Source organism: Phyllostomus hastatus, unplaced genomic scaffold (assembly GCF_019186645.2).
Source record: "Phyllostomus hastatus isolate PE091 unplaced genomic scaffold, TTU_PhHast_1.1 phas_contig_62, whole genome shotgun sequence".
Taxonomy (NCBI): domain Eukaryota; kingdom Metazoa; phylum Chordata; class Mammalia; order Chiroptera; family Phyllostomidae; genus Phyllostomus; species Phyllostomus hastatus.
The window spans coordinates 16260049-16274849 of record NW_025333921.1 but is presented as its reverse complement, the minus strand read 5'-3'; the positions used below and the strand labels follow the sequence as shown (position 1 = coordinate 16274849).

Here is a 14801-nt window from a genome sequence, read left to right as displayed (position 1 = left end):
CTTTGGATAAATACTTAGGAGTGGAATTCCTGGGTCATATGGTAGTTCTTTTTTTTTTTTTTTTTTATCCTTACCCGAGGACATTTTTTAATTTTTTTTTTTTAGAGAGAGAGGAAGGGAGAGAGGGAAAAACATCAATGTGAGAGAGAAGTATCGATTGGGTGCCTCCTGTATGTTCCCAGACCAGGAATTGTGTGCTCCCAGACTGCAGATTGAACTCACAACCTAGGTATGTGCCCTGAGCAGGAATCGAACCCACAACCCTTTGGTTATGGGACAACACTCCAACCAACTGAGCTATACTGGCCAGGGTGGTAGTTCTAGTTTTAATTTTTTGAACAACCTTTACTGTTTTGTTTTTTTTTAGTAGTTGCACTAATTTGCATTCCCATCAACAGTGTACAAGGGTTCCTTTTTCTTCCCATCCTTGCCTGTGGTTCTCCTAGGCATAAGCCCTGTTGGTTTTTAAAGGCTGGCATGTTGGGGGCTTGTCTCCCCAGTGCAGTTTCCAAGGGTAGGGGTTCCTGATGTGGGGCACAGTACTATTGCTCTTCAGGAAGGAGTTCCATGTTTATGAGATTCCCTCCCACTGTGGTTTGCCATGCTGGGTGTGGGGTTTGGGGTGAGACCGTGTCTCTGCCACTCCTGCTAGTTTCAGTGTGGTCCTTTTACCCTTTATTGTGGAGGATCTTATCAACTAGTTGTAAGGTCTTTTTCAGAGGGACTCATTCCACATATAGCTGTAGATTTATTTTATCTGTGGGATGAGAGGAGTTCAGGATCTTCCTGCCATGTTAAACTGCCTCTTAATTCCTCCTCTTTTCAATGTGAACTCGCCTTTACCTTTTGCTCTACTTAATGTCTTTGGGTGTTTCTTTGGGTGTTTAGTTTTGGGCCAATCAGATTTCACACAAAAGTTTATTCTAATTTTCTGCCTGGAGAATATACAGTTGACTCTTGAACAGCACAGCAGTTAGGGGTGCTGACCCCCTGCCTAGCCAGAATTCTGCATGTAACTTTTAACTTTTTAAAAACTTAACTACTGCCCTGGCTGGCATAGCTCAGTAGATTGAGCGCAGGCTGTGAACCGAAGTGTCACAGGTTCGATTCCCAGTCAGGGTATGTGCCTGGGTTGCAGGCCATGACCCCCAGCAACTGCACATTGATGTGTTTCTCTCTCTCTCTCTATCTTCCTCCCTTCCCTCTCTAAAAATAAATAAATAAAATCTTTATTTAAAAAAAAAAAAACTACTGTTGACTGGAATCCTTACTGTTACAGGTTGTGGGAGAGAGACCCCAGTCAAGAGTCTCTCTACCCTGCCTTAGTTCTTGTTTTATCTGCAAGACAATAATTCAAGTGAGAGACAAGTATGTTTAGTGGAAATGAGATAGGAAGTTTAATAATACTCTTGAGCAAAAAGCTACAAGGGGGCACTTGACTAATCCAAGTGCCCCAGCTCTTTGGTTTCAGGGGGTATATACCTCAGCTGACTTCTAGATTCCCTGTCCTTCTCCCCACTTGACAATAAACTGCAGCTACTAAGGCTTTCTTTCTCAGTTAGCAAAGACTGTTTTTCTTAGTGAAGTTGTTATAGAAGCTTCCTTTCTCAGTCATAGAATCTCAAGGACTTATCCCCCCTTCCTGTACGATTCCTGCTTGTGGCTTGTGATGTTCAGGACACCCAACAATCTTATCAAACCAAGCTCAAGACTACTGAGGTTATTTGTGAGATGTGACTTCCTTTTGCTTCCAGCCTCTGGTATTAAGCTCTTGGTTAGATTATAATGGTGAGGTCCCTACCTTTATTTCTCCTCTGGCTGCTCATTCCTAGCTGCCACCTAATATTACCACTAACATAAACAGTCTTTTAACACACATTTTATATGTTACGCATATTATTACTGTATTCTTGCAATAAAGTAAGCTAGAGAAAAGCAAATGTTATTAAGAAAATCATAAGGAAGAAAAAATATATTTGCAGTATTTATTGAAAAAAATGTGTTTATAAGTGGGACTGTGAAGTTCAAATTTGCGTTGTTGGAGAGTCCAGCATTCTGGAGCCAGCTGGGTGAGAGAACTGAGAATCTCTATTTTCACTGTTTCCTTTGACTTCTGTGTACCATACCCATCCTCAGTTGTGCATGGTGCTGCACAGTGCACAGATTTTTCTCTTTTTATCCTCTTGCTTTGGGAAAGGAGGGATGTTTATTAGGCCGCATGGAGTTCGAAGTGCTTTTTAAACCAACTTTGAACTAGTACTCTTGTTTTTAACTAATGTCTTCCACCGCTTCCAGAGGAACTGGTACTTGGTACCTCTAGTTCTGGAGCCTTTGAGGAGTACTGCAGAGTAAATAGGGATGCTTCTTAACTTTCTCCACAGCCAGCTTAAGGTTTATTACCAAGAAAACAATTTCTATATCTGCTTTCCATATTTCATAAATGTGTTACTGTTGTGTATTAGTATAGTCTAAGTGTTTATTCCTTTAAAAGTTATTAATGTTTTTATGGGTTTCTGGAGGAATCCAAATATGGTTGTAATCTTTATCTGGAAAGTCTTCTGTTACCTCTTTATTATAATCACTGATAATTTTATCTGTTTTGTGAATTCCTCTGTCTTCAGTGCCTAGAATAGTGCTCAGGCCATAGAAGGAGCTTGGTAACTTTGATGGGCATGTACGTAATAGTGAGACCTCCCAGGAGGATTAAATATTCCACAGAATGGAATGGCCTAATAGGATTTGAAATGCCTTCAGTAGTGTTTGGAAGTTCTAAAATCTAATAAAGACAGAAGCCTTTACATTATAGTATAATACATTATATTATTTACTGATTGTTAAATGGTTATCAGTATATTCAAAGACATTAGCAGTATGATATGTTAATCTACATGCATGCTTGTATGTAAGTGTGCCAGAATCCATAGAAATTTTTTGTTTTGAATGAGTAAAAGGTTTGTCCAAACTGATTGATAATCTTTCTAATGAAACCCTTTGCTGCTGGTTCAGCATTTTTTCTAAAGTTTTAGTGTTTTAAGTTTTATTTTACTTTTTAAAGCAGTTTAGAGAATGTTGAAGATGTCTCAATTAACTAAAGCAAATTGTACTATACTTAATTTTTACAGTGATATATTTGATAATGCCTGGAATGGCAGAACTGGGATTCGCCAGACCAGACTATCAAGTGGCACCTCCTTGCTTGACAAAGATGGGATATTCGCTAATTCAGCTAGCAGCAAACTCTTGGAAAGAGCCCATGGAATTCTCACGTTAGTATTAATCAGTGATGTGAATTGTTTTTTATGACAGGGTTAAAATCTTAGGTGAAAAAAGAGGGAGTGATAGTGACATTATTTCTTTAGTAAAATTTTGAGTGAAACAAGATTCAAAAATACTTAGCATTTAGAGCTCTGAATCTTAGGCATTATTAAGCTGGTGGATGTTTGTTTTCATCTCACCAAGAGAATCATGGTTGAATATACTCATTATAGTAATGATTCTTTATTGCTCTTTAATGGACCCTATATCCAGAGAGAGAAAAAAGCATTAGCTCTTTTTAGGATTCCTCTCAATTCTGGCAGTCCTAATGAACTGGGCAGGAAAATTTCATATGAACTGGTGAATGGCACCATATATAGTGATATTTAACACTTACACAAGCCTGCTGTTCCTCATTGCATGACGGACCAACAAACACTTCTTAGTTACCTGTATCAACATATTTCAGATAATTCCAAAGCATGTTTTTGGACCACTAGCTAGAGGTGTGGCTGAATTGTATCCCTTAGTGCCTAAGTTATTGCTTCACAGTGTCCTAGACTCAGTTTATGTAAATCTTGTTGTACTTCAGAGTTGTAAATTAACTCATTTAATTCTCACAACTCTAAGAGAGCAGTTGGTGGTATTATCATCCTCATTTTACATTATCATGTAAGGAAACCAAGGCCTAGAGAGGTTAAAGTCATACCTTAGTAGGTGAGAAAGCTTATAGTCAAGCCTAGGTCTTTTGACTTTCCAGCCCATATTCATAGTATCAGCTTTTATTCCCTTTCTGTTGACATATTTTAAAAAAGACCTCAGTGTAAGTATGATTTTGAGTTATGAATAAGAAAAAATAGAACAGAAGAGAATTTTTAATTTCCAAAAGTAGAAAATAATAAGTTTTAGTGAAAAGTACATTTTAACATTCATGAAATTAAGCATTTATTTAAAGTCTTGAAGTGACAGAAACAAAACTTCTGTAGTCATAAGAAATTAGAGCCCTATTAATATCCTGAAGAAAATGAAGCCTTAGATTTGAATGTACAACATTATGTTATTGATCATTAGGTAAAAGCCTTTTTATACCTATATTTCAGAGCAAGCATCTCTTTGTTTGGTTCTCTTTTCCTTGCTTAACTTTCTTCCTAAAGGTGCCTGCTTAGTTGAATCAGACCGTGTTTTCATATAGATGATCTGTATCTTACAAATGGATATATAATCTGCTGTTTCAATAAAGACCTTGAAATCATCCATCTTTACAATAGTTTTTTGCTAATGTATAATTTATCTCTTTAGGAGAAACAAAAACTTCAAATTCAAGCCTGGCCTTCCAAAGGTAGGTATTAAGGAAAATCTTTTTTCCATTGGTGTTCTACTTCATAATTATTTTTTTATGACTCATGCAAAAATCTTTAGAAATAAAAGACAGGAAATGCCTTATTTATAACCAAAATAGGGACTGTGTGCATTTACTTAATTCCATTTTAGAAGTAAGACTGGATGTTATCAAAGGGCCAAAGTTAATGGTTCAGGTAGATATTTATTTGTGAGATATCCTATTTCCTAGTGTTTGAAAAGCTTCTGAATAAAATGTAATTTTTTGAGTAATTGCCTCTTTACATGAAATGTTTTTATTTCTCCTCAAGCCAGATTAAGATCAAGTTCTAAATTTTACTTGATTTTTAAATAATTTCTAATTAGTGCTTTTCTAATTCTTATCATTAGTAGTGGTTAGTTAGGTTTTTCTGTTAAGGTTCATTTAAGCTTAGAGGCTTATGGTCTTTGTTGGAACTACTTCCTTCGCTCTGCTATTGTAGCACAAATGCAGCTATACACAATACATAATCTAATGAGTGTGCCAGTATTCAAATAAAAATGTATGGACACTGAAGTTTGAAATTTGTATGATTTTTTACTTGCCACTAAATATTGTTTAAATTTTTTCTTTTTTAAATTTTTTATTTTATTTTATTTTTTTTTTTTAAATTTTATTTTAATCATTGTTTTGTTTTAATTTTTTCAACCATGTAAACCCTATAAAAAATAGTGGCCAGGATTTGGACCTCAGTCTATAATTTGCCTACTCTGATCTACATTGTTAAGGCAGAGATGGCATTCCCAAAATATTTACTGAATTTATTAAAGAAAGAAAAGTCCTCTTGTACCCTCCCAAAGAAGAAATGCTGCTTCTCTTAACCTTGTTAATGAATGTAATTTCAAAATTTTAAAAGAACTGGAAAGAGAGCTATTTATTCTTATGATTCCCTAGTTTAAGAAAAACAAAAAGGAATCTGCCTTTATTATTCCTTCTACCTGAGTTACCTTAGGTTTCCAAGAAAACTGAATGCACTGCTGATGTGGTTTCAGGTAGTGGTAAATATAGTTTTAAATGACAAAACACAGAGAAAATTTATGTAACTGGATTGTAATAATATTCTTATCGTGAAAATATTTTGTGTAGAGAAAAAGAGAGGAGATCGTATTTGTTCTTAAACATCTTTATCTGTTCATTTGTCCTTATTTTTCCTTCACTCTCTTTAGTGTTTTAGTATTTTGAATGCCACCTCTGGGCCTACTTGTTTGTATGGTTCTGTTCACTCTCCTCAAATGCAGAACTTCTCCTTAAACTTTATGTGATGGTCAACATGAGTATGTTGGATGCCTCTGAAATAAATAATTCTATTCAATCATCAATTGGAGGAATCACATCTGTTTCTCTCTCTTTTTAAATTAAATGCAGCTGATTTTTTATTTATTTTAGTATTTTATTGATGCAAGTGCATATATTTAATATTTGAGAGGCAACATAGCCTATGAGAGTATAGACTTTGGAGTCAAACTGATCTATATTCAAATTATGGATCTGTTACTTGCTCTGATTTTTGGAGTATTCTGACTTGTCTTAATCTCTGTAATGCAAGGGATAATATACATTAGGATTAGAGATATGTATTTGGTACATGCATGGTTAGCAGTCAAATAGTAAGTATTTCTTTGTATTTTCCATCAGAGCATTTAGAACTGAATTTATGGCTTATCTGTATACATACATATATGCACGATGTATGGTTTCTTTAGGAGCCACGTTCTTCATCTTACTTTTATACACTTATTTAAATATGCCTCATCTTTTCTAATTAATACATGGTTTGCTTGTTTCAGTTATTTCAGATCAAGGTAAGACAGATATATATTACTATAAATTAAAGTGGCAGATCTTATATCTTCATTGACTGTGGTCATTTGCTAAACAAGATATTTCTGTAACATAGTTTTATATATGCTCTGCAAAGAAGCAACAGAAGTAAAGATAACCTGAATTTTTTTTCTTTTGCTCTTTGGTGAAACCTGTAGCCTCTTTCATATCTAGCTATATGAAGCATTATTGCATGCATCAGTTCAACTTTTATAGCTACTGGAAATAAGATTCAGTCACCTGTATTCAGGGTACCTCTAGCACTTCCTTTTATTGACATGGGGGGATTTAGAGTGCTTTGTTTCTACTGCAATTCCAAACAATTAAATATAAGCAAATGTTTAACAAATACAACCTTCAACAGCCCTTAACCCTCAGTTAATATAGCTCTCTTTTGATAGTACTTTACTTTTTCTCTCTTAGAATTTATTCCACTCATACCTTGAAGCTGTCACTTCTATTGAATCTACTTTTCTAACGACCTGTCTTTTAATTTCCAATCTTTTGCTGACAGTTGCCCTGTTGTATATTTTTACTTTGATACCCTGCTCATCTCTCAAACTTGATCCCCAAGTGATTTTAGTGTGTCCCTTCCCTACTAAATCTTTAGTCACTCAGGCTCAAAACAAAGTTAATTTTAGTCCTCTTTAACACGAGCAGTATCTTCTTTTTAAAAATAATTTTAAAAATATTTTCAATTATAGTTAATATTCAAAATTATTTTAATTTCAACAGTATACAACATAGCTGTATAACTTAGTGATTTGATATTTATATATTTTACAAAATGGTCCCCCTGATAAGTCTAGGACCTGTCTGACACCATACCTAGCTATTATAGTGTTACTGACTATATTTCCTATGCTGCATTTTATGTCCTTGTGACTGCTTTTATAACTGGCAATTTGTGTATCTTATTCCCTTCTTTTTACCCATTCCCCCAGCCACCTTTTGGCAGCCATCAAAATGTTTCCTGTATGTAGAGCTTGTTTCTATTTTGTTTATTCACTTATTTTAGTTTTTATGATTTTACATATAAGTGAAATCCTATAGTATTCATCTTTCTCTGTCTAGATTTATTTCACCTAGCATAATACTCTGCAGGTCCATCCAAATTTTTGCATACAGCAAGATTTCATTTTTCTTTATGGCTGAGTAATATTTTATTTATGTATCACATCTTCTTTATCCACTTACCTATTGATGGGCACTTGTGTTGCTTCCATATGTTGGCTCTTGTAAATAATGTTTAATCTTTGTTTCTCTAACATCTTGCATAGCAAGCAGTAAATATTAGTTTGTTAAAAATGAGCTGATTAATTTAGTGGAACAAACTGAACAGTGAAGATGGAATTAAGAAAGGAATAAAGTAGGTAATGAACAGAAGACCTAAGAAAGCAATTAACTGTTTTCCTTTTCTGCTAGACCTCTGTTCCACAGTCCAGTTCATGGTTTTGTCACATCATGCCGGGCTATTGTAGCTGCCATGCAACTGGATTCATCTTTCTCTTGCCCTTTTAGCCTCCTGTCCTCCACCTTGTTCTATTTTGCCTTGTCTACCTCTTTTCTCTTTCCCTGTTTTGTCTTCTTCATAAGTCTTAATAACCTTCAAGTTATCATTCATTTTTTAATGTTTTTGTAGCCTGTTTCTCTGTACTTGAATGCACTGTGTTGCTGGTATATACTAAGAACAGAGCCTGATCTGCAGTAATTACTCTGAGTATTTGTGATTGATCTGATCATAGTGGTTTTATGGGCAGAAAACTGGTCTCCAGCTGCTGAGGAAACATTCCTCAAAATAATTAGTTGCTAGCCATTCATTCATTCAACAAAACTAATATTTGTTGAAAACCTATTCTGTATCAAACACTGTTCTAGGCATTAGGGGTACAGGGATGAACAGTCTGATCAGAGTCCTTGCTTTCCTTTAGTTATTTTCTAGAGGAAAGAAATGCAAGTAAGCAAATAAGTGAAAAGATAATTAGACGATATTATGTGCAAAGAGGAAAATTAAATGACCTGTTGATCTAGAGGTGGGCTATTACAGCCCAGGCTAGTGTGTCTCAGTTGGTTTTGTGTTATCCTGCAAACCAAAAGGTCTATGGGTTGATTGCTGGTCAGGGCACATACCTGGGTTGCAGATTTGGTCCCCAGTTGGAGCATGTACAGAAGGCAGCCAGTCGATGTTTTTCTCTCACAACAATGTTTCTCTCGTCTCTTTCTCTTTATCTTTCCTCCTCTCAAAAAAGAAATTAAAGGTGGGCTACTTTTTGGATGGTTAAGCAAGAACTTCATGAGAAAGTTCTGGACATTCAAGCTGTAAGTTAAATGCCAAGAAAAATCAAGCCATATAAAAAGATCTAGCTATAGAGTATTTTAAGCAAATGAAAAAGTTAGAAAGAATTTTATGTAATAATACAAGTGGTGTTTTTAAAAATACTTTTCCACTTAAACTTCTTGAAGGGAAGGACTTTTTAAAAAATAGTTATTTGTATTTTCCACTGTCAATGTGATGCTTTTCACATAGTGACAAATGTTAATTAATTTTACTATCACTTTAAATATGGTTTACAAAATGAAACCATTATTTCCAAGTTAAATGTGGTTTACAAAATGAAACCATTATTTCCAAGTTAACTCAATCTTGTGCTTCTCATATAGTAAAACTTTTACTACTTTTTCAATAACTATGTAAGTTGTACCTCTGTGTAGATATATATTTTTTTATTGACATACTCAGTGCCAGTGATTGGCTAAAAGCACTCCCATAAGAATTTCCATTAAAGATGGTGGCACAGGTAAACAGGGCTTGCCTCCTTGCACAGCAACATCAAAATTACAGCTAAACTGTAGAACAACCATCATTCAGAACTGTCAGAAAGTCAGCTGCATGGAAGTTCTACAACTATGGAATTAAAGAAGAAATCACATTGAGACTGGCAGGAGGGGTGTAGATGAAGAGTGGGTTGGTCCCACACTCATGTGTGGTGAATAAAAATCGATAGGGATATCTCAGAAGCAAGGGGTTCCCGCCCCACAACAGGCCACCCAGCCCAGGGTTCTAGTGAAGGGAGATAAGTTTCCACAACTTCTGGCTATAAAAACCAGTCAAAATTGTGGAAGACAGAAACTGCTGGACTCTCTGCCAGTTTCTCTTATAGGGCCTGCTCACAAATGTACTCGGTTTCACTTCTCCTGAGCTCCAGTGCTGGAGCAACAGATTGAAAGGCATCAGAAACATATGGGGAGAAACTGAATTGTCCTCCATCATGATGAGAGGTGAAGGGACAGCTTTCTCTCAGACAAAAGTGCTGGCAGAGGCCATTGTGCCTTTTCTGAGCCCTCCCCGCCCCCCACAGAGCCACAGAGCTGGCACCATATCTGAGATCCCATCAACCTGTCTCACACTCTTTGCCCTACCCAACATTCAGGCCTTCCAAAGCTGTTTCCAGTGGCTTTTCTATATGAATGGCTTGTCTCTGCCCACGATTCAGATTTTTCTAAATTCTCTTAACAAGCAACATCTAGCGTCAACATGGCCTGTACCTCCCTTTTAGATGCCCCAGGCTCGCAATTGTAGCACCCAGCCTTGGTTCACAGCTTGGCCTCTCTGGGGTACCTCTAAGCCCAGTACAAGTAGCAGCCATCTGCAGATTGCCTTGTAGCTAATTCTGCGTAATCCTGGACAGAACACAGGTGGTGGCTGACTTTGTATGTGCCAACGGCAATCAAGAGCCAACTGCAAGAGGAGGGTGTACGCAGCCCTCACAGTGGGTCCCACTTGAGGATCCATCTTGGGTAATAGGGGAGGCTGTGCCACTGGACCCAACAGAACACCTATTACATTAAGCAACTCTGTCAAGCCTGGGAGATGTAACAGTGCTACCTAATACATCAAACCATACACATGGAGGCTGCCAAAATGAGGAGACAGACATGGCTGCCCCAAATGAAAGAATAGAAAAAAACTCCAGAAAAGAACTAAACAAAATGGATACAAGCAGTCTGTCAGATGCAGAGTTCAAAACACTGGTTATAAGGATATTCAAGGAACTTAGTGAGGACCTCAGCATCATAAAAATGATCCAGTTAGAAACAAAAGATGCACTTATTAAAATAAAGAAAAATTTACAAGGAAGCAACAGTAGAGTGAATGAAGCCCAGAATCAAATTACAAATTTTGAACATAAGGGGGGCCAAAAACAACCAATCAGAACAACAAGAAAAAAGAATATTAAAAATTGAGGATAGTGAAGGGAAAATGTTGGACGACTTCAAGTGTTTCAACATTCATGTCATAGGGGTGCCAGAGAAGAGAAAGAGCAAAAATTGGAAACATATTTGAAAAAAATGATAGAAAACTTCCCTGATTTGGTGAAAGAAATAGACATGCAAATCCAGGACACAGAGAGTCCCAAACAAGATGGATCTGAAGAGGCCCACACCAAGACATCATAATTAACATGCCAAAGGTTGAAGACAAAGTAAGAATCTTAAAAGTAGCAAGAGAAAAGCAGTTAGTTATCTGCAAGGGAGCTCCCATAAGGCTGTCAGCTGATTTCTCTTGATTCACAGTCTGGCACTGAATCCACTGAGCCATTGATTTCTCAAAAGAAACTTTGCAAGCTAGAAGGGATTGCCAAGAAATATTGAAAGTGATGAAAAGCAAGGACCTACAACCAAGATTAACCTACTCAGCAAAGCTATCATGTAGAATCTAAGGAAAGATAAAGAGATTCCCAGACCATAAAAAGCTAAAGGAGTTCATCATCAATAAACCATTATTATATGAAATATTAAAGGGTCTTCTTTAAGAAGTTCAAATTTTGAACAATAAAATGGCAAAAATACATATCTAACAGCAACTGAATCTTAAAAAAAAAACAAAATAAGCAGAACAGAAACAAAATCATAGATTATTTTGATGGTTGTCAGATGGGAGGGGGTCAGGGTGATGGGCAAAAGTGGTGAAGGGATTAAAGAAGTGCAAATTGTTAGTTACAGAATAGTAATGGGGTTGTAAAGTACAGCATAGGGAATAGAGTAGCCAAAGTACATATATGTAGGACCCATGGGTGTGGGGATTGTCTGAGGGAGTGTGTGTGGGGGGGGGGGGTTGCTGGGTGGAGGTGGATGAAGGAGGAAAATTTGGGTAAAGTATAATAGCATAAACAATAAAATAGAATTTTTAAAAAGCTGCCACATACTTTATTAATATTTTACATTCTTTAGTTGCTTCATGTGTAACTTTTGTCTTATTATTAAGATTATTACCACATCAGGATGAGGGTTGATAGGGACTGTATTTTCTCTTTCTGTGTTTATGGCATATCTGATATAGCCCTGGGAGTGAATTTAATTTGTCTCCATGAGTTAGGATTCAGTTACAGATAACAGTAGTTACTGTAGATATTTTTATGTAGAAAGGGACTTAATTCAGAGAGGTGCTTACAAATCATTACAAGTGTTAGAGTTTCAGAGTATTAAAATAACAATGCAGAACTGATTAGAGTTATAATCAGAAAGTTGTAGGTGCTGATTCCAGGTTACTTCAGGATTCAGGTTGAAGCTGCTGCAACTGTTGGCCCTACGGCTGAACTGCCTTTAGTCGAGTAGCAGTGACAGCACAAACGCCCTGCACTCTGCCTCTGAGCACTCAAGAAGGTAGTATTTGGATAGAAAACTAGCCCACAAGTGAAGTACTTTTGTTTACATGCTTGTCAGCAGAAACAGAAGCTACTGGCCAAAACCTCTGCCTCATTATACCTTCCCAGGTTTGTGTGTGGGAATTTAATTGATAAACTTAAATCACTTCCAGAGCCTGAGGTTCTAGAGAGTTTGGGGAAAGTAGTTTTCTTTTTAGATGGAGAGCTTCTGCAGGAAAGCGGAAGGAGGGTAGATTGGATGTTGAATATCAATCTCCCATATTTACTGCAGTCATCACACATAGGAAATAATGAAAACTGGCTTACAGTTTTGTTTTTCCTATTCCTAGTTTAATTTATGTGAAGAATTTGGTTTTCCCACTCTTTTTTTCAGCACTTGCTAGAGGTAAATTCTTTAAAGCACCTGACAAGACTGACCCTGCAGGATCGAATTACCAAGTCGCTTCTTCATTTGCACAAGAAGAAGAAACCTCCCAGCATCAGTGCTCAGTTTCAGGTTATTTCCTATTTTACTTTTAACAAAGAAGAATCTCTTTCGTTCAGATTGACATTGAAAGGTCAAAATGATTGGCAAGATACCTGAATGGGACAGGATTCATCTGACTAAAAGCCGTAGTCATTTTGCTTTTCAGAAATAAACCTATTTTTGTGTATACCACTCATTTTTGCATATTTTGACAACATTGTTTACATTTATAAATTGTTACCAGTTTGGAATGGAAGAAAATGCTCATTATATTGCTTTGTATCGCAGGCCTCATTAAACAAGCTGATGGAGACACTTGGTCAAGCAGAACCATATTTTGTAAAATGCATTCGCTCTAACGCAGAAAAGGTAAAAATGTCCTGTAAATTAGAGCTTCTCAGCTTACTTCAAACAAAGCTTTAGATTCTTCCTAAGGAGAGTAAGTGGACAGGAAGAGTTAATCTATAATCTTTTTTAGGGAAACAGTATTTTACATTTTCTATGGATATTTTATTGTTGATTTAGCATCTATTAGAATTTGAGAAGCAAATACCTCTTGAAATTCCATCATAAAAAAAGAGTTTTATAGAACTTTTGTTACCCTGAGATTAATTCCTCTTGTTTATATATACACTGTCACTCCTAAAGAACTTGCTTGTCATTTTTCATGTGGATAGATTCTTAGCTTTATAAAATAGGGAAGATGCTATGGATATTCTTGATTCTTCCTGTTTTCTATGACAGTTCCCCTAGAGATTTGCAGAATATAGCTAATAAGTAAATATTTGTCATCTTTCTTTATGTTCATCATAGGAAAATAGTTCCTAGCCTGAGCAGGTAAAATGTGTAGAAATCATGTTCAGCTTTCTAAATTCTTAAGAAGCAGTCTCCAACTCTGCTGTCTATAAGCTTTGTGACTTTAGACAAGTTAACCTTTCTGGAGCTTAAATATTTTCATTCATTTAAGATCATACATGTTTATGGGACCTTATAATGTTTTGTGAGTATATATGAGCTAATACCTGTAGCATACATAGCATGTTTATAGCCCATGCTAAGTGATTAGTAAATGTAGCTATTCTTTTAAATGACTAAAAGGAAACCATTTTATTTATAGTTAAAAAGAAGTTTGAGTCCCTATTATTAATTGAGACCTATACAAAGAGTTCAATTAATGAAGTATTTCAGAGTACAGAATAAACAATAAATAAATATCAACTATTATTATTATTTAACATAAGGGGTTAAAGTTGCCCGTTAACATTTTTTCCTTGACAGCCAGCTGGTATGCCCCATCTGTTTGCAGAAAAATGTTTGGTATTGCCTTAGGGAATCATTGAAAATAGTATTTAGAGTAAATAGGGAGAAATATCTGAAGCTCCAGATACATCTTGTTTTGGATGTCTGCAAACATGCCTACTGAGATACCTAGGAATGACTGGGTATTGTGACTGGTGAGGAGTGACTATCTCCCATTAGCTTTTCCCTCTCAATGCCTATACAATGAAACCATCGGTTGTCAGGGACCATAGGAATTTTTTGTTTTTCAAAAAATGGCCCCTGTTTTTCTTGTGTCCTACCAGTATCATCAGCAGACAGTATTTAGGTAAATAACCTACTCTTAACCTTGTACTAGTCATTAAAAGAAGAATCTGGCAGCTCTCAGTTTACTAAGGCATCTGGTAAAATGGAGCAGGTGGTTTCTGAGTGAGATTAGAGATAAAATTGTAACTAAAAACAAAAATATGGACACTCTTGACCACATATAAGTAGGCTAGTCTTGTTACTTATTTTATAGTGACTACTATGTGGCCTTCTTGTTGGGCAGCTACATTCCACTTGAGCTTTGAAGGTTCTTTCCCTCTATAATTAGAGAAGCCTGAAAACCTGGTTTCTCTTTTTTCCCCCAGGGTCAGACAGTCAGATCTTTTCTGAAGCTACCCACTGGGGAAGTAAGATTGTCCTGTCATCTCTGCTATATCTTAGCCAGACAGCCTTCAGTCAATTCCTACATAGTCAAAAGTTAATTATACTTACAAGACAAACATTAATTTGGAGATCTGTTCTTCTTGGTTAATTTTTTTTTCTGTATGCTTTATTTTAGCTGCCATTAAGGTTCAATGATGCCTTGGTACTTAGACAGCTTCGGTATACTGGGATGCTGGAGACAGTTCGAATTCGCCAGTCAGGATATAGCTGTAAATACTCCTTCCAG

The 14801-nt window shown here is 36.2% G+C and overlaps 1 protein-coding gene across 7 annotated transcripts in view; it reads left to right on the top strand.

Moving 5' to 3' along the window:
- Positions 1–14801, top strand: part of MYO9A (myosin IXA) — a 234135-nt gene that overhangs the window by 127532 nt on the left and 91802 nt on the right. For all 7 annotated transcript variants that reach the window (XM_045848730.1, XM_045848731.1, XM_045848733.1 and 4 more), the window contains 5 exons: positions 3123–3266; positions 4555–4594; positions 12494–12616; positions 12875–12955; positions 14691–14801. In XM_045848730.1, coding sequence (XP_045704686.1) covers positions 3123–3266; positions 4555–4594; positions 12494–12616; positions 12875–12955; positions 14691–14801 — 499 coding nt within the window. The remainder of the gene's footprint in view (positions 1–3122; positions 3267–4554; positions 4595–12493; positions 12617–12874; positions 12956–14690) is intronic.